The sequence below is a fragment of the Gracilinanus agilis genome, chromosome 2 (genome assembly GCF_016433145.1).
Source record: "Gracilinanus agilis isolate LMUSP501 chromosome 2, AgileGrace, whole genome shotgun sequence".
Taxonomy (NCBI): domain Eukaryota; kingdom Metazoa; phylum Chordata; class Mammalia; order Didelphimorphia; family Didelphidae; genus Gracilinanus; species Gracilinanus agilis.
In genome coordinates, this window is record NC_058131.1 from 532,203,922 (window position 1) to 532,224,370 (window position 20,449).

The 20,449-nt window shown below is 40.6% G+C and overlaps 1 protein-coding gene across 1 annotated transcript in view; it reads left to right on the forward strand.

Annotated features, from left to right (window-relative positions):
- Nucleotides 1-1,494: 1,494 nt before the first annotated feature.
- The window catches only part of RASGRP1 (RAS guanyl releasing protein 1), a 121,198-nt gene continuing 102,243 nt past the window's right edge, over nucleotides 1,495-20,449 (forward strand). The window contains exons 1-2 of the mRNA XM_044665137.1: nucleotides 1,495-1,578; nucleotides 12,807-12,988. Of these exons, the coding sequence (XP_044521072.1) occupies nucleotides 1,538-1,578; nucleotides 12,807-12,988 (223 nt within the window). The 5' untranslated portion in view covers nucleotides 1,495-1,537. The remainder of the gene's footprint in view (nucleotides 1,579-12,806; nucleotides 12,989-20,449) is intronic.

Genomic DNA, 20,449 nt, shown 5'->3' on the forward strand with positions numbered 1-20,449 from the left:
GTGGCCCTGGGCAAGCATTTAACTTCCCTCAAGTTTAATTTTCTCATTTGTAAAATGAGAATGGCACCTGTCTCACAGGTTATCGATATAGATATATGTATAGTGCTTTTGTAAACCTTAAAGCTGGTATACACATGCTAGTTATTTTTATTATTCCTTGGGAATAAATTTATGTAATGTCAAGTCTTGCAATAGACCACTAGAAAGAAATGCTTATAAGTGCCTCATCCATTCTGCTAAAGATCTGCTTTTATGACTTGAAGATGACTCTGAATTTTCAAATGTTATGACAAATGCCCACAAGACCTCCCCAAATTGAAAGTCTTTGTGAGGTTTTATGTTTCTATCATGGGAGAGAAATCTAGCCCAGAAAGGCTCAGTTAAAGAAAGTTTGCCACTAAGTTTGTTAACTTTGGCCTTTTTACCACAGAAATGCCTGATAGGCCAAGAGGCATTAAGTACTCAAGTCTAATGGTTCATTCATTGAAGAAGCATTCTAATTTGCACTTCAGTTCAAATAAAAAAGTATTTCATACTTTAAATCCAGAAAAAGAACTAAGTTCAAATTGGAGCAAATTCTAGCTATATGACTCTGGGCAAATCATTTATTTACTCAATGACCACTCAGTCAACTCCTGGTGGGAAAAAGTTGTAAAACAATTACCCATCTGAATAAATGAAGGGAATTTCCTTGCTGGGAGTTCCCCACACAGACTGAGTCACCTGTGAAGACCATCAAGGACAACAATAACAACACAGAGGTAAGCTCTGGGAGAGGTGGGATAGGAGAATAAGGGCCCTCCAGAGAAGTAGAAAACAGGACCCTTCAAGGAGATTGCAGTCTATGTGTGAACAAACAGAGACAAGTGTTAGACTCTCTGGTGCTGCAGTCATGGGAAGAAAGGCATGTTTCTGATGATATGAAGTAGTTTTCTTTGAAAAGTTAGGTATCAGAGGAACATATCTTCCCCTTTCCCCAGCAGCAAGAAGGTGAGAGAGAGAGAGAGAGAGAGAGAGAGAGAGAGAGAGAGAGAGAGAGAGAGAGAGAGAGAGAGAGAGAGAGAAGAGCTAAGGCTAGGCCACAATACCAGGGAACTTGAAAAGATTTCAGAGAATCAAGAGTGAAGCAGCTATTTCATAGTGGAGAGATAACATCAGTGTGTCTGGTGGCTGAGAGAAAGGGGGAGAGGAGGAAAGACAGAGACAGAATCAGAGAGAAACAGAGTCAGTCAGAGAAAGACTGAGAGACGGAGACAGAGAGAATCAGAGAGAGAGTCAGAGTCAGAGAGAAAAACTCAGAATCAGAGTGGAGAGAAAGAGGAGGAGCGGGGGCAGGAGGGAGAGAAAGGTGTCAGTGAGTCCTTCTGTTTAGCTTGGTTTCCTTCGACAGCGGGAGGAGTGAGGGGCGGTGCAGCGCTGCCCAGGGAGGAGGAGAGAGAAGGAGGCGGTGGCGTGGCGTGGAGGCAGCTATGCACCGCGCCCCTCGCCTCCCTGCCTCCTCCTCGCTAGGTGAGCCAGGCAGCCAAGCGCCGAGGCCATGGCCATGGGCACCTTGGGGAAAGCGAGAGAAACTCCGCGGTAAGTGCGAAGCCCCGGGATAACTGGACTATGGTGGGCGAGACGCCCCTTTCCCACCTCCCCCGCACCCTTTGACTGTCCGCCAGCCGCGTGCCAAGTGCGCCCACGCCTGGCACTTAACTTTCCTGCTCGGGGCCCCTTTGCTTGCTCCTTGCCCTCTGGGGGCTGTGATCATGAAGAGCTGCCTTCCCTCCTGTCCCATTCCCACCGCTCCTCTCTCACCTTCCCTTACCCGAACTCTCAGGAAGATGCTGCATCGGGGTGGGCACAAGGGATAGCAACATGTCTTGAACATACATCTGTTCTGAAGCCCCGGAGGTTGGAGGGATGAGGGGACAGGGAGTATGCGAAAAGCACAAAAACGTCTTCCACTCCCAGTACCCCACTCGAGTGGATGGGGAGTGGGGAGCTTTTGGAGGTGACGGAATGGAGGCAGAGAACAAGAGTTGACTTAGATCCCCATTGCTCTTTCGGCAAGGCTAAACACCCGAGCCACAAGGACCACCAGTGCAGATGTCTTACTTATCTTGCCCGCCCTCTCTCCGCACTTTCTTTCGCTCCTCTTTGATCCTTCCTTCTTTCCCCGGCACTTAGCGAACTAGTTCCCGGTCCTGGTGGCACCCACCCAGCGGAGTTTCCGTGGACCACACCTGCCGCACCCGCGGGGTCCAAACATCGCCACCTAGCGGTATCTCGGGGAGCCGAGCGACCTGGGACAGGCCCCAGCCCCCTCCCCCAGAACATCTCATTTTTAGAAGCCTCGGGGCTAGAGACCCGGCCCCTTCGCTCCAAAAAGATTACGATCTGAAGAGGAGAGATAGAAACATCAGCGGAAACTTGCCAAACCTTACAACTACTCAGATGTGCAAACTGTGAAGAGTTTTAAAGGCCTGGGAGGATGAGAGGTTGAACCTGGATGTGCGTGAATGCGTATGCGAGGGCGCCTTGGAGGTAGAGTGCCGAGGAGGCTGGAAATGGTCTGGCGCACCTGAGGTACTATCCCAAACCACTGGCCGCTTAAGCTGCTGCTGGTCTCAGCCTATCCACAGCATTCTTTAAGTACCTGCTGTGTAATGGCACTGATCCTGGGAGGACAAAGACTGAAACAATCCCAGATAAAACGATTTACAAGGTCTTTACTTCCCTGTGCATTGAAAATAAGGTTACGGGAATTTTGATTTTCCCTCCTCCTGGATTCCGTGGATGGATTTGAGGAAAGTTCAGATTGAAATGTTTTCCATTCATTCAAACTATCCCTGGGAGACTTTACTTAACTGGAAGGAACCTTAGAGACCATGGAGCTTAATCCCTTCGTTTAACAGATAAGACCTAGGGAAGTTTAGTGATTAGCCTATGGTTATTCACAAAGGGAATCGGTAAGGTGAGCAAATCTAGGGTCTTGATTCCAAAGCCAGAGTGGTAAAAGCTTAAGCAATGAGGCTTAAATGGCTTGCCCAGAGTCACACAGCTAGGAAGTATCTGAGGCCAGATTTGGACCCAGGACCTACCATCTTTAGCCCTGGTTCTCAATCCACTGGGCCACCCAACTGGCTCCAAGATTATTAATTTTTTTAAGTGAGACTTTATACTTGGGAACTTGATTTACTGTTTTGTTGACCATCTAGACTTAAGAAAGCCAAGAAGAAAATGGTACCACAATGTCTAGATTGTTCTAAAATCTGTCTTTGGTGAGAGGGAAGTCATTCTAAATTCCATTATATTTTTAACTTTATTCTGAGTGTTAGACTATCTCTTTGCCTAACATGGCAACATCTCTTTACCTCAGTGCCTAACATGGCAAGATTTCAAAATATTCTGTAAATTCTTACTGAAATATTGTTATCTGCAGCTATTTAATGAAAAGGGAACATGGAGAAACAGAGAGATCCAGGGATTTGTCATGAGGCCATAAATGGGGTGAGTCAGAGGCAAGAGAACCCATGTTTCTTGATTCATAGTACAGGGAACTCATTACTTGTCAGTTTTCCAGATTTTTTTTCCTTTTGGCCCCAAATGAATTTTGTAATTGAGATTTGTTATCTCTTTTGATGCTCCTGATGCTCAAGCCTAGTTTCCTTAGCTTCTGCAGATTTTCTGCATTTTCCTGCCATCTCCCTGCATTTTCTTTTTCATCTTTCACCTACAAAAAATGTTGGATTTGAAATCAGAGGACCACCTGTATTCAAATCCTTGTTAAGCAATGTGCCTTTTGAAGCTAAGTGATTTAACCACTGTAGGCCTCGGTTTCCTTTTGAGTTGGAACAAGTAACCTTGTTAGAACAAGCTCTAAAGCAGTAAGCTAGAAATGACCAAAGATTTTTCCTCTCCCCAAATACTTACAAGTTCCTAGTGTTTTCTCCTCTAATGCAAATATCCTCCCCTGATGTCCAGTCCCTGAATCTCTATCCCTCTTCTGATTTTAATAACTAAGATAGTTTTCTCCCATTAATGACTATGGAGAACATTGTCATACTGAGATTACAAGGCCTTATAAAATGAAACCTTGATTAGAGCTCTCTGTTAACCTGATGTTTTCAAATGTAAAACAGGATAAGAATTAGAGAGAGCCACTGCTTTTTCTTTTATTTTGGCTGGCTAGACCTGCTTCCTTCTCTTTTGTACTAAGGACTGTGGGAGGAAGAAACACTTTTACTAACTCTCAATTATCTGGGGCCAAGAATGGGATGGGATGGAGATAAAATAGATAGTTGATATACCTACAGGTAATCTAAAATGAGAAGCAAATATAGTCACGTTTTATTTCTTCCACTCTAACAGAGGTGAATGATGGCATAGGGAATTCGCAAGTCACTTCTACTTAGTTTTGAAATGTACTGTCATTCTCTCTGGGCCCTAGTCAATTCGCCATCTGAATTTTGTTCTGTTTAGGCAAGTGGTATATTCTATTCTTTTTTTTTTTAATTCTTTTTTTTTAAACCCTTGTACTTCGGTGTATTGTCTCATAGGTGGAAGATTGGTAAGGGTGGGCAATGGGGGTCAAGTGACTTGCCCAGGGTCACACAGCTGGGAAGTGGCTGAGGCCAGGTTTGAACCTAGGACCTCCTGTCTCTAGGCCTGACTCTCACTCCACTGAGCTACCCAGCTGCCCCCAATGGTATATTCTATTCTTAAGAAATCTTTGATAGTGAGATTGTAACCTAGAAGTCTATTGGATGTCAGGAGGACCACAATCCAGGATGATTTTTCACTGGGTAATACTTGTGAAACTAGGTTATAGGGTCAACCATACTGGCTTGTAGGTTAGTCTCATTACCATGTATATTTTCATCATCCCAAGTTCTAGTATAATTCAAAAGCTATATTTGTATTTTTCTCATTAATTGATAAAATTTCAACTTCTTTCTCATCAATCAGTTATCTCAGAGGCCCCACCCTAGTTAATCGTATATTATTTAATAAACTAGAGAGACCTTCCAAAGGCAATAGCTTTCATCTCTCTCTATATCAATATTCCTAATCTAGGATTAACATAATATTTAAGTTACTGACCATATAACTTATTAGCAATGTAATCAATAAGAATACAACGATATAAAAAAATAATTCACAATGTTTTAACTATGAGTAAATTGGAAGCCAGAAATTATCTCTAATCATCACTGTAAACACAGCTAATTTTTTATTTCTGGAAATTCAGGCTTACCATCCAGTTCACTCAAAATACAAAACAATAAAATGAAAACATGTTTTGCATGATACACATGTATAATCTATATCAAATTGCTTTCCTTCTTAAGGAGGGGGGAAAGAAAAAGGAGAAAATTTAGAACTCAAAATTGTTAAAAACAAATGTTAAAGATTGTTTTTACATATAAGTTGAGAAAACACAAAGTTAAAAAAAGAGGAATAAAGGATAAAATGGGAAAAAAATAAAGATACCAAGCTAAGTCTCTTCTTAAGAATGCTATTTATTCTCTTCATAATGTAAAAGGGTTAAGACAATTCCATCAAGAAAGATGTCCTCTTCATCCTTGTTCTCTGTCTCTTCCAGCTTCTTTCCACCCCTTGAAAAATCTCTTTGATTTTTTTTTATTTGAAGCTCACTTCAAGCCATCACCCTTAATCAGGTCTCTCCAGACTTGCTCTCTCTGAAATTATCTTTGTAATATTTAACTTTAAAATAACAGCTAAGAAAAATCTCCCAAGAAAGGTTTACCATATTGCCTTTCTCTCTGTCATCTTCACACTTCTTCTCTGTCTCCATTAATTCTCTTCTCATCAACTATAGCTAATATACAATATATTATATATTATACATGATAATATATAACATAACTAATATCTTAATGGGCAGCAATCCTGTATCTTTTAGATAGTATAGTAGATAATTTACTGGACTTAGAGACAGGAAGGTTTGAATTCAAATCTTGCTTTAGACCCTTGCTATCAATGTGACCCTGAATAATAAACTTAACCCTTCTTGTCTTCGTGTATAAAATGACAGGATCCATTTCAATCACCTTTACTGTCCCTTTCAGCTATAATTAGATGCTTCTATAATCCCATGATCCTCCCTCTTTCTACCATTCTACAAAGCACTTGGTATAAAATGAGTGTGTGCTAGATAAGTGATGAGCTCAGAATCAACTATAGTTTTTTAACATTCTTTCCCAGCCAAACTTTTTACCAAGAGCTGCTCATAAGACACAAAGTGGTTTGATTTGCATTTGTCTTGCTCTTTCTCAACAAGAAACTGGTCAGCAATGAAATGGCTAAGAGGCAGCAGGTGAAAAGAGAGGATGGGCCAATTAAAAATTTGATAGCTCCTAGAAGATCTGAAATTTATTATAATTTTCCCAAAGGATCAAGTTTTCCTGGAGGCTGAAGTAATATAACCAGGAAAAGCCTTTACCTTTCGTCTAAATCCTGTGTATTGGTTCCAAGGCAGCAGAGTAGTAAAGCATCAGCAATGGGGGTTAAGTGACTTGCTCAGGGTCACATAGTGTTATATTGAATCTCTGGGAGCTTGAAGTTCATTCAATGATTGACAGATAAGTCAGTTGGATAGAATGTTCCCAGAGAGGCATGCGAAAGGCAGGAGGGGTCGGTTGAGAACCCTGAGGAGAAGTTCTGGGTCTTGGACCTGTGCTGAGGCTAGAGATCGGTGTGGATCCTGGTCTTGGAGCGAGAGAGTGCAAACACCACTCTGCAAGCTCTTCCTGTCCTTCATATACCATTATCAACCTGTACTTGACCACCACCTCGGTGTCTACTGTCCCTAGATATTAGGAGTTTCATCATCTAGTTATCTAGGCTTCTCAGGGCCCGGGAGGGATCTGGGAAGTGGGCAGGAGATGAAGAAGAGGGTGGAAGGGTGGATATATCTCAACTGTTAAGGCTTAAGATATACAGAAGAAGAAGCTGAAGATTTCCCAACAGTTTATCTACTCTGGTTTAGCCCTGGCCAGGCCAGACCAGAGGAAGTTATCACTTGATTCTTCATTGCCAGCAGTTAGAGTTTCATTAGTAGCAATTTAAGTAGGGTCTCCTAATACCTCAATCCTTTACCCTTATCCTTCTTACCACATATATATAAAGTTTAAAGTGCCTTCCTAAATCAGTTTCAAAGCTTGTTTTGGGAAGGGAGCCAACGCAGTCAGAATATCAACATTATCCCAGCTGAAGAGCCCAAATTAATAATATATCAATTAATCCCAGGTGGGTCCTGAAGGGATAAACCATTTGACCTGAAGGATCCTGCCTGGGCAACTGTTATAAAGGAGAAGTACCATCCTATCCTCTCTGTATATCAACTTCTAATACATCAAATAGATACAAGTGACTTCCTTTAAATATAACAATAGCTAGGAAGTATCTAAGGCCAGAATCTCCCATCTGTAGGGCCTCTCAATCTACTGAGTCACCTTGCTGCCTCTGAAAGAATTTTTTTGTTGTTGTTCAGTCATTTCAGTCATATCTGACTTTTCATGACCCCAATTTGGAGTTTTCTTAGCAAAGATACTGGAGTGCTTTGCCATTTTCTTCTCTAGCTCATTTTATAGATGAGGAAAGTGAGACATTTAGAGTAAAGAGACTTGCCCAGGGTCAGCCAGCCAGTAAGTAAGTATCTAAGCCTGTATTTGAATTCAGATCTTCCTGTCTCCAGGCCTGGTGCTCTGTCCACTGTGCAATCTAGCTGCCCAATGTTTTTGTTTTTGTTTAACAGAAGCAGCATAGTCAGAGAATACCTCTCTCTCAACTTGAGGGAATCTGGGTAGGTTTTCCCTCCTGTCATATTGCTTTGGAAATTGAAATCCACAAAACTCAAAGAGTAATTCCTTTGATACATGGGGAAGCCAAGGGCAGAGAGGCAGGTGCCTTATCTGAGGTCATATTACTCATGAGTGTCAAGGTTGAGATTAGAATTCAGTCTATTTGAATTACAATCCTGTGCTCATGTGTTTGTAGATTTATGAAATCTGAGAGTTAGAAGATTCCTTAACTCTTAATTCAGCTTCTTGCTCATTACATCAGTCCCTTCTACATTATCCCTGAAAAAGGAAATTTGCCACCTCTGCTTAAAAACTCTCCCAGCTATGTCTATTTTATCTGCTATATATCTGGTCAGGGAAAGGACCATAGAGCACTTCACACCCTACCTATGTAAAATCTTAGGGTAGAAAGGGGGAGATCAGACCTGGAGTTTCAGCTCTTGGCAGCCCATCCACTTTAATTTGCTGACAATGTACAGAATGAAATTTGGTTGGCTAGAATGAAATTTCTCATATTACTGTTTTACATTCCTTTATTACCAACCTCTAGGGAGAGAAGCACTTGAAGAAACTGACCTTGTGAATGATCTCTTTCCAAGAGAAGAAATTAGTGGCAAATGGAAACTGGGTTAAGCTACTGTTCTCTTGTGTCTCTGTTCTTCTTTCCTCTTTCTTCCCATCTTCCCATAATCAGTAGTTTCTCATTTCTCTCCTTTCAGCCCCTTCTTCCTTTTCATTGTGTTAATGGATAAGGAACAAACATTTCAGTCAACTCTCAGTTTTCTGGGTCTGTGGCTGGGGTAGGATATGATGGTAGGAGATGGGATGGAATGAGATAGTGATAAGATGTACACCCACAAGCAATCCAAATAGTAGAGCAATTAACTCTTTGTTTCTTTGGTATTAATGGAGGCAAGCTAAATTACTGGGTTCCCCATTTCTACTAAGCTTTGGAATGTATGGTTTGATTTTTACTCCTGTCCCTCCAACCACTGTCCCCCACCCTAGAAGATGTTATCTTCTTAATCATGTTCACCTTAGAATAATGCTATATTATACTCAATGGGCATGGTACATACAGTGCCAGCCAGGAAAACTCATAATCTTTGTGAGTTCAAATCTGGCCTCAGACACTTCCTAGCTGTGTGACCCTGGGAAAGTCACTTAATCCTGTCTGCCTCAATTTCCTTATCTGTGAAATAAGCTAGAAAAGAAAATAGCCTCCAGTATCTTTGCCAAAGAAAATCCCAAATGGGATGAAGAGTCAGACTGAAATGAATGAACCACTACAACAATTTATACTCTAACATTCCTTGGTGGTAGTAGTTAGCCCAGAACCTTGTTGAATGTCAGGAGGGAGTCAGTCCAAGAGAAAGATTTTCAAGCTGTAAGTGGGCCCATAGGATGAATGGTTATAAATATGACTGAATCTCTCAGATATAAAATTATTATTCTAGAATCTTTTACATTGAAGAGGTAAAGATCTTTTCACAACAATGCCTTTTACTAGGTAGGTGATTTTTACTTAACTGAATGGTTCCTAACCTGAGCTAGGTGACATAGATTCAAGGTTGTGCCAGATTTATGTTCAACCAACTTTTGGGAGCCATTTGTTGAATTCCCAGGGTAAACATTTACACTTTTGTTGTTGTTGTTGTTGTTGTCGTCGTCGTCGTCGTTGTTGTTGTTTTATGGTCCTTCCATTAGTGTAGGACTCAAGCCATTTCTTTCTTTCTTTTTTTTTTCCAATTGTGACCCTATTTGGGGTTTTCTTGGCAAAGGTACTACGAGTGGTTTCCATTTCCTTCTCTAGATCATTTTACAGATGAGGAAATTGACACCAACAGGGTTAAGTGGCTTGCTCAGGGTCGCATAGCTTATAAGTACCCAAGGCCAGATTCTAACTCTAGAAGATGTCTTTCTGACTCCAGTCCTGGCACTGAATCCACTGTACCACCTAGCTGTCCCATTTATGCCTTGGAAATCAGCAAATGCTAGAATTGGGGCTTGATTTATAATCCAGATTTGAGAAAGTGATGGAGAAAAAGGTAATAATGCATGTTAAACTTAAAAGTGTGTTGTGCATACATTTTTCCCCAGAAGGGGGGTTGTTAAATACTTACCAACATACCAATGCAGAGGTTCCATGTTAGTCCTTTCCATTGTCTTCAGACAGACTGTCTAAATGAAGCCTACAGATATCCCCAGATTTTATTTTATTATTGTGTTATCAGTTGTATGTGGCCATGAGTGTGCTATATGCCCATTTTAAGAGGCAAAAAATCCCACCCTCTCCAGTAAGCTTCTCCAAACCCTTTTAACTGGAAATTCTTCCTTCTCTCAATTCCTGTAGCACTTAATTATACGTAATGTTTTTTGCTGGTGTTTTGGTTCTTTTCCCATTACTTATATTCTCACATATGTACATTCTTTACCTCTTAGTCTAGACCATAAGGGCCTTAGAAGCCATCAAATCTAGCTCCTTCATTTTACCTGAGGAAATTCAGGCTGAGAGAGGTTAAATGATTTGTCCAGGGTCACACACTAAGATAAGATTTGAATTTTGAGTTCAATGCTCTATCTACCTGGTTATTTTGTTTTTTAAAACCCTTACCTTCTTTCTGTCTTAATGTCAATTCTAAGGTAGAAGAGTGGCAACAACTATGCAGACAGGATTAAGTGACTTGCCCAGTTAGGAAGTATTTGAGGTCAAATTTGAATCCAAGGCTCCCAGCTCCAGTCCTGGCTCTCTATCCACTATTCTACCTACCTGCCCCTTTCTAGTTACTTTCATTTGTAAACTCTAGAGTAGATTGTCTTACCTTTTTTTTTTTTACTTTTTGTATCCTCCTCAAGCCTACCACATGTAGTAGGATGCAGTAAATAGTTGTTGCTATCTTTCCCCCACATTCTTTTACCAGTTCTCATAACAAGTAACCAAAAGGAAACATTGTTTTCATTTCTATTTTTCTTCTTTCTTCTCTCTTGCTGGTTTGGTCTGATAATAGTAGCACTTAATTTACAGGATTTTTGTGAGGACCAAAAAATGAGATAATATTTGTTAAGTGCTCCTTTCATAGCCTGGCACATAGTAGGTGCTTATTAAATGTTTGCTTCCTTCCTCAAGGATGATAATATCTTGCAGATCTCCTTTAGCCCCTTTTCCCCAAATAAGCCTCTCATGACAAAACATATGCCCTTTTTGGGAAATGGCAATCTTGAAAAGCAAAGAAAGAATAAAAACAGAATGCCAACATTGAACCTCGCCTCTCTTCCACAGTAGAGCTATGGTCCTTTTGTGGTTAAGGCTAAAACAAAGGGATTGAATCATCTGAATAAAAAGGGGATGATCAAGAGCTCCTGAAGTGAGTTCTGGATTTAGGCTTTAACTTGATATTGAATTCTGGGAAAAATCCCTGCAGTCCGTAGTTCTTAACCTCATTCAAGTCATAGAACCTTTGGCAGTTAGGTAAAATCTATGGACTCCTAAGAATAACGTTTTTGAATTCATATGGCCAAGAAAATCAACTTACATATTAAATGCCTATTTGGCATTTAAATACCTATGTGGCAGGTACTATGTCAAGTTCCTGTCTTCAGGGATCTCACAGTCTAGTGGCAGAAGAACGTTGCAAACAATTACGTACAACCAAGATATGTACAGGATAAATTGGAGCTAATCTCAGAAGCAAGGCACTAAAATTAAAGTGGTCTTGGAAAGGCTTCTTGCAAAAGGTAGGAGAAAAGCAATTATGCTGGTTTAGTTACCAAAGTTCATGGGAGGCAGCTATGTGGTTCAGAAGATACAGTCAGGTCTTGAGATGGTAGGTCCTGGATTTAAATCTAGCCTCAGATACTTCCTAGCTGGCTGATCCTGAGCAAGTCACTTAACTCCCATTGCCTAGCCCTTACTGCTTTTCTGCATAGTAAGCCGAAAGATATGGGTTTAAAAACCCTTAAAAAAATAATAACTTCATGGACTTCACTCAGATTAAGCACACCTGAGTTAGAGGTTAGTGAAAATAAAAATGTAATTAAAAACCTTTTATCCAAGTCCAGAGATCCACTGAAATCCATCATAGGGATCCATGGTCCCCAGGCTTTAAATTCAGTTTCTTCATATATATGAAGAAACTAAATATATATATATATATATTGGAGAGAGAGGAAAGAGGAGAGGAGAGGAGAGGAGAAATGCCATAGCTTCCCTTGATAGAAAGGCTTTTTCATGTAAAATGGCCAAGAAAGATTTCTTGTGCTACCAGTAATAAGAAGGAGCAACCTAAACTCTAAAGAGAATCCTTGTGAAAACCCAGCCCCAAGTCTGGTCTGATTCCAACCACCCACATGTCTTCCTCCCCTTTTCTCCTTTCTACCTCTCCACCAAACCCCTTATTTAAAACCAAAAAAAATCTTTCTTTAGGTTGGAGGTTGTTCTAGGACAATCCTGACTTTGTATGGAATTTAGGCTAAATGAAGCCATTTCTGGGGAAGATAAAGGAAAGGAAAACGGAGCTTACAACTCACGTGAGGAACCTGGAGAGTAAAACCGGAGAATCTCCCTTGGGTCCCCTGACCGAAGAAAGATAGAGAAATGGCCTCACCCCTTCTCTCTCCCGGTCCCCCGGCTCCTCCTTTGGGAATTAAAGTCAAGCTTAATACCCCGAAGCAGCCGGGACGCGAAAGGGACGAGCCCCAGGTCGGAATTCTAAGCTCCGGAAAACTCCAACCTTCCCATTCGCCGGGGCAATGTCTCTTTAACAGCCCGCGGTCTGTTTGGTGCATTTGCCAAGTGGGAGGGTTATGCCTTCTCCCAGCCCAACTCCCGGGATTTAATTGTCTTATCTCTCTCCTCTTTTGTTTTCCAACCTGCCAGCAGAGCTTGCAGTTCCTTCCTCACGCTGCCTTTTTTTTCCCCCCTTCTTCTTCTTTTCCTTCTCCTCCTTCTTCTTTAAGACCCAAATTTACTGACTTGTTTGTCCCTTTTCCACTTAGGAAGCCCTCGCATGGCTGCCATGCTACCCCCAAAGCAAGACTAGAGGCGAAGCCAAGCAACCCTCTCCCCTCTCATCCCAACTTGGCCCAGATCGCTCAGTTCCGAATGATGATGTCGCTGGGACACTTAGCCAAAGGAGCCAGCCTGGGCGATCTCATTGAAACGTGTATTCACTCTTTTGGTAAGTTTTCCGATCTGGGATGCATGTGTCCGTGTGTGTGTGTGTGTGTGTGTGTGTGTGTGTGTGTGTGTGTGTGTGTGTGTCCCACACGCACACCTATATTGCATTTCTTTCAGGACATTTGAATTTGACGTGTAGCGGTTTTAGATTTTTTGGGGGGTGGGGGGGCTTATAATAAGCTTCTGAAATAGTCTTTGAAAGGTTTTAGTCTGTCTCCTCTCCAGTACATATTGCATATGAATGTGAGGGGGTGCTGCTTCGTGATGAGAGGTGTGATCGGAAGTGAAAAAAGTTCTCCTAAGGGAGTTCGATTTTTCTTGGGATCGAGTTTTGCCCCTGTTGGTAGGTTTCTGTGAAATTGTTTTGAAAGAAAGCCGGATGAGATGCATTGTCGCTTTTCTTTTCTTATGTACTGTGGACGCCAAGGGAGTTTGAATATATATATATATATGTATATGAATATATATTACCATTCCGCAGAAAGCCAGAGCACTTTGAATCATTTGGGTAAATAAAGTCTGATAACTTCCTTTGGAATCTAGAGGGCAGTTTTGGTAGACTGAAAAAATAAGGATGTAAAACGGGAATGCTTGCGATTGAATTACAAGAGGTTCTCCCAATCAGCCCAGTTTTTAAGGGTAGAGAATTTAAGAACTAAGTATCCTGCTACATATCTATTATCCAGTGAATTAATCATGATTTGCACTTTTCCAACGCCTTGTCTAAAAAGCCTAAACATTAGGGGATACATAACTTAAAAACAGCAGGCAGGCTATTTTCTTAAGAGTGGCCCTATTTTTATTCCATTCAGTAAATGATGGGAGTTTTTTCTGTATTATTTCTGGATAAAGCACAGCTGAAAAGTGCTCAAAATTTTGCCTCCTTTTCTTCCCTCCCAAAAGAAAGACTGTAATCAGAATGACAGAAGGTTCCTGTGGTACCTTTCTTTCTTTGATGAGAAATCCCCTCCCCCACAGAGATTCCTAATGGTCCTTTGCATTGCTTTCTTTCTGTTTGTGAGGCCACATGGCTTAGTAAATTAGAAGTCAGCCTTGGAGCTAGGACTATGTGGATTTGGCAGCATTTTTCAAGTATACTGGCTATGTGACCCTGGGCAAGTCACTTACCTCTCAGTTTTCTAGACCACTCTAAGGCTATAAGAGAAGATGACAACCTATGTAGGTAAAGGTTTCCTATGCCAGTGAAAGCACAGCCTCTATATCCCTCTCTCTTTGTGAGACCCACAGCTATGTGTGCTCATGTGCCTCAGAAGGATCTACCTTAAGAAACTTGGGGCAAGCACATAATAAGCATCCTTTTCAAGAAGAAAAAGCTATTAGATAATGAAACAGAGGCTGGATCCCATTTAGGAAAAGATGTAAATTTGACTCAGAGCTATCTTCAGCATCATCTGATTACTTTCAATCTTTAGAAACGCTTGAATTTTGATCAGGAATAATTGTTCAGGGCAGCTGAGTGGCTCAGTGGATTGAGAACCAGGCCTAGAGATGGGAAGTTCTAGGTTCAAATCTGGCCTTAGATACCTTCTAGCTGTGTGACCCTGAGTAAGTCACTTAACCCCCACTGCCTAACCCTTACCATTCTTCTGCCTTAGTACCAATACACAGTATTGATTAGAAAATGAAAGGTAAGGGTTTTTAAAAATAATAATAATTGTTATTCAATCATGTCTGACTCTTCATGATCCCATTTAGGGGGGTTTTTTGGGCAAAAATACTTGATGAGTTATTTGCCATTTCCTTCTTCAGCTCATTTGACAGATGAAGAAACTGAGGTAAATGAGGTTAAGTGATTTGCCTAGGGTCACACAGCCAGTAAGTGTCTGAGGCCAGATTTGAAAAGATGAGACTTCCTGACTCAAGACTCAACATTCTATCCACTGTGCCACCTAGCTTTTCTGTGAGTTCACATTTCTATGATGCCTTCAAGTTCATGAAATTCTCTCTTCCCAACAGCTTTGCAAGATAGGTACAGTATTGTAAGTACTATTATGCCTGTTTTACAAAGCAATAAGCTGAAACTTATTAAGGTGAGCTGATTTACTCATGGTAATACATAGCCAGTAGATGTCAAAGCCTAAAACCTGTTTCTCCTGCCCCAAGTCTTCCCACCATACCACTTCCTTTTCTAGTTGACTTTTTTCCATTTTTGAAAAATATGTTCATTTCTTTTTTTTTTGGTTGCATGTAGAAACAATTTTTGACAATTTTTTGACGTTTTAAAATTTAGATTTTTCTCCTCTCCTTTACCCCTCCCCCAAAGTGGCAAATCGTCTAATACTTTCATGTAATACATATTTCTATATTGCTAATGTCATGATAGAAGACACATATCACACATATAATAGAAATCTCATGAAGGATATCTAGTGGAAGATGGCAGGTTTGATCTGCAGTCAGATTCTAATGGTTCCTTCTTTGGTTGTGGAGAGAATTTTCATCATGAGTCTCTTGTGGTTATCTTGGAGACTGGCTTTGCTGATAATGGTTTAGTCCTTCACAGTTGATCATTGTATAATATTTCTGTTACTGTGTACATTGTTCTCTTGGTTCTGCTCTAGCTGACTCTTAAAAGTCCCTTTTCCTATGTATTTCAAGATTAGTGTAATATATTACTTCTTCAAGACCCTTCTGGGCATGAGAATGAAGGAATAAATTTAGTGGGTTTAATGATTACATTTCAACTTTTGCCTTCATTTTAATTCTCCTTTTATTGTAGAAACTTTAATCATTCTATTAAAAGGAGAACATTAGAATAAAGGGATTTCCCTCTAAAATTTTCTATTTTGCACAAAAAAAAAATCCAAAAGCCAACAAGAACAACTAAAGAATCAGAAGAAAAGAATAAAATCCTGACTGGAAAATCATCAGTGATGAACTTTTCTTTCATCTTTCTTCCAGAAAGGTCAAAGCTGTTATAAAGTGTTCCTAGGTTTATCTTCAGAAGGGCACTGGGAGAACTCTTTCCCATTATGCAACTGAAACACCTGAAGCACAGAAATATTAGGTTCAGTGATTCAATTCTCTTGCCTGCATCCTCTCTCCTTTCCCCACCCCTTCCCTGTACCTCCTCCTGAAAGAGTCTCTGACACTCCTAAAATCATAGATTACATGAAACTATGTAATTCAACTCCTTCATTTTATAAATAAGGAAACTGAGGCTTAGCAAGGTGATATGACTTTTGTCCAAGGCCACATGGACAATAAGAGTCAGAAGCATGGGAAAGCTGGGTGACTCAGTGGATAGAGAGCCAGACTTCAGAGAGGGGACATCCTGGGTTCATATCCGGCCTCAGACATTTCTTAGCCATGTGACCCTGAGCAAGTTACTTAACCCCAATTGCTTGGCCCTTACTACTCTTCTGCCTTGGAATCAAAACTTAGTATTGATTCTAAGACAAAAGATAAGGGCTCAAAAAAAAAGTCACAGGCAGGATTTGATCCCAGGTCTTCTGACCATCAAGCCAGTGTGTTTTCCACTAGCCTTGCTTGCTGCCTCAAATAATATAGCACTAAGAAGAGACCTTTATGCAACTTCCAGCACAACCCCTCCTTATTTCCCAGATGAGGAGTCAGAATTTCTAATTAAAGTGACTTGTACAAGGTCACACATCTGGGAGGTAGTAAAGGCAGAATTCAAACCAGATCTTTAGATTCAAAATTCAGAGATATTGAGGGTCTAGAACTGTTTTCTCAATTTTTGTCTTAGACTTGGGTAAAAATCTTAGAAGAATCATGTCCAGGTCTAAACTCAAGACTTTCTCTGGATCACAGAGTAGGGAGAAGTGAAGGGAAGGGCAGTGTAAGACCCAAAATGTTTCCAAAATGTTTGGAAAAGTACAGATTATGAAAAGCTTTGAATGCTACACAGAAGATTTTGTATTTTATCTTAGAGGTGATCTTGGAGTTTTTTAATGGGGGTACAATTCAACTCCCCTAAATAAGTCGTTCTTAGACAAAGGACATGAGAATTTAGCACTTTCTCAAAAGCTAACCCTGTGATATGACCTAAAAACCTAAAAGCTCTAAAAAGTCCATTGGACATTGTCATCATCATTATCACCATCGTCATCTTAATATCTAGCCTTTATGTAGAGTTTTAAGATTTACATAGGTGCTATTTTTCTCCCCATTTGCAAGATGAAGAAACTGAGGCAGACAAAGAATAAGTGATTGGCCAGGGTCACACAGACATTAAGTTTCTGAGGTTGGATTTGAATTCTGCTCTTATTAAGGTCAGGTTCTCTATTCTTTATTCCACTATATCACCTTGTTGCTTTCTAAACCATTTTGACTGTCATCAAAAAGTATGCATTAATCAATTCATTGCATGCAGCATTTTGCCTCAGTTGTCAGCACAATAAATATTGGGCAGGCCTAGGTACTACTCTCTTGTTGTTCAGGTGTTTTCAGTCCTACCCTTCATGACCCCATTTGGAGTTTTCTTAGCAGAGATACTGGAGTGGTTTGCCATTTCTTTCTTTAGCTCATTTTACAGATGAGGTAACTGAGGCAAACAAGGTTAAATGTTTGTCCAAGGTCACACATCGAGTAACTGTCTGAGGCTGGATTTGAACTCAGGACTTCCTGGCTCCAGATACAGCACTCTATCTACTGTGCCACCTAGCTTCTCCTAGGGTTGCCTTTCAAGAACTTGCAGAAGTACACTAAATATACAGCCAAAGACAAGTATTAAACCAAGATGAGAACGACCAATAAAGCTGTCTGCATCCCATACACATCTATAGCTATAAATGAATTTTAGAGTAGGGAGCAAGAGTAAGATAACTGGGGAGAATTAGTCAATAAGAATTCATTAAGCACTTATGCAAGCCAGTCCCTACTCTTAAGGAGCTCACAGTCTATTTGGAGAGAAAAAAAAGCAAACAACTATGTATCAGATAAGCCATATAAAGGATAAATTGGAGATAATCTACAGAAGGAAAGCATTGGTTTTCATGAGGATTAGTAAAGACTTCCTGGAGAAGGCAGAATGTTAGCTGGGACCTGAAGGAAGCCAAAAGTTAGAGATGAGGAAGGAGAGAATTCCAGGCATAGAGAACAGACAATTGGAAGATGGAGTGGCCAAGATCAGATTATGTAAAGCTCTGGATACCACAGAGAGAATTTTATATTTGATCTTGGAGGTGATTTTGGAGTTTATTGAATGGGGGGAGGATGGGAACATGAGATCACTTTGATAGCTAATGGAGGATGGTTGGAATCCAAAGAGACTTGTGATGGTCAGACCAACCAGCAGGCTAAAATATGAATTTAATAAATACTTATTAAATTGATTAATTAGTTAACCTCTCAGTGACATAATTTCTTCCTCTGTAAGATGAGGAGGTTAATTTAGACAGCTTTGGGGGTCTTTTTCAGCCCCAGATTGCTGACTACATGAATTCAAGCCTTAGATTATATGAAGACCCAGATGCTTGAGTGCATTGGCCACTATTAATTGTATGACCTTAGGAAATGAATTGGATCACTCTGGACCTCCACTCTTCCTCTGCACCACCTGGAAGGTTAGGAGAGCAGCAGTGAATTGAATGTTGTCTCTGGACTCTGAGCTTCCACATTCTTTGTTTCTGTGGAATTTGGAAGAATGATTGCAAGTTTTTCACATGGAAAGATAAATGATAAACCTGTCTTCCAGGTTACAAGAGCTGGTGGGGCTTGTGTGTGTGTGTGTGTGTGTGTGTGTGTGTGTGTGTGTGTGTGTGTNGGAAAATGTAGTGTGTGTGTGTGTGTGTGTGTGTGTGTGTGTGTGTGTGTGTGTGTGCATTAAGTGCTAAGAGTTTCTTTTCATAGGAGAATTTACATGAAAGAGGCATTAAAGAAAAGAACATTTTGTGTCTGTGAGAGAATGGGTGACAGCAGCTCTCATCAGTGATTTGCCTTTCTTTCTTTGCTTTTAAATCTGTGTAATATACCTTTAGGGAGAGAAATCAGTTTTCTCACTGGTTTAAAGCCAGGTTACTTCTTAGCTGGGGAAGAATTCCACTTCATAGACATTTCTTCTTCTCCCCCAGGCCTTTCTGTCTCCTCCCTCCCCACCTCCTCATGCTAAATTGCCAAGTATTTGACCATGCCTCTCTTAGTGTGACGTGGTCCATACAGAGTATAGAAATGAAGGGATATGAGGGGATTGAGAGCCAGGCCCAGAGCTGGGAGGTCCCGGGTCCAAATCTGGTCTCAGGCATGCCCTAGCTGTGTGACCCTGGGTAAGTCACTTAATCCCTATTGCCTAGCCCTTCTCATTCTTCTGCCATGGAAGCAATGCACAGTATTGATTCTACAGTTGAAGGTGAGGGTCTGAAAAAAAAATAAATGAAGGGATTGTCCATCTTGGCCTGCTTATTGAAATCCTTTTTTAATATAAAGAGTTCTCTTTTGGGATATGGCAAAATTACTGGTTATTCAGCTAAAGTGTTTCAATGTCCTGCCATCTTTATAGATCTTATATTTGTGTCATATGTTAAAGCTATTCAATTCTTTCCCCATCCATTATTTCATTTGTCCCCAATACTGTGATAGGACAGCTATTCCTAGCTTCACAGAGATTTAGTGATTTGCCTCAAGTTGGTGACAGAGTTCAGTTTCAAGGCTAAGCCTAATGATTCAGCTCAAATGCTACTTACTTCCTATTTGAAGTCTTTCCTGACACTTGCATAACCTCTCTCTCCCCCACTCCACCTTTGAACAACAGTACCCCTCCACCAAAAAAAAAAAAATTACCTCCTATATGTTGTTGTTGTTCAGTTGTTTCAGCCATGTCCAACCCCATTTGGGGTTTTCTTGGCCAAAATACTGGAGTGTTTAGCCATTTCCTTCTCCAGCTCATTTTACAAATGAGGAAACATGACTTGCCCAGAATCATACAGCCAGTAAGTGCCTGAGATCAGATTTTAACTCAGGTCTTTCTAACTCCAGATCTGACACTATCCATTTTAGTTGTATCCTGTATGAGTGGGACTGTGTCCTAATAGAGGATCAGACTGGAAAAGAGAACGAAATGGGTTTAGAATTCTACCTCTAGTACCTATTGGCTCTGCAACAGGGCAAGTCATTTACTTTTCTCAGGGCTCTAGGCCAGTGGTGTCAAACTCAGATAGAAAGTGAGGAGGGGCAGCTAGGTGGCCCAGTGGATAGAGAACCAGCCTAGAGAAGAGAGGTCCTCGGTTCAAATATGACTTTAGACACTTTCTATCTGTGTGACTCTTGGCAAAACACTTAATCCCAAAATGTCTATCCTTTATTATTCTTCTGCCTTGGAATACATACTTAGTAATAATTCCTAAGACAGAAGGTAAAGGGAAAGAAAGAAAGAAAGAAAGAAAGAAAGAAAGAAAGAAAGAAAGAAAGAAAGAAAGAAAGAAAGAAAGAAAGAAAGAAAGAAAGAAAGAAAGAAAGAAAGAAAGAAAGAAAGAAAGAAAGA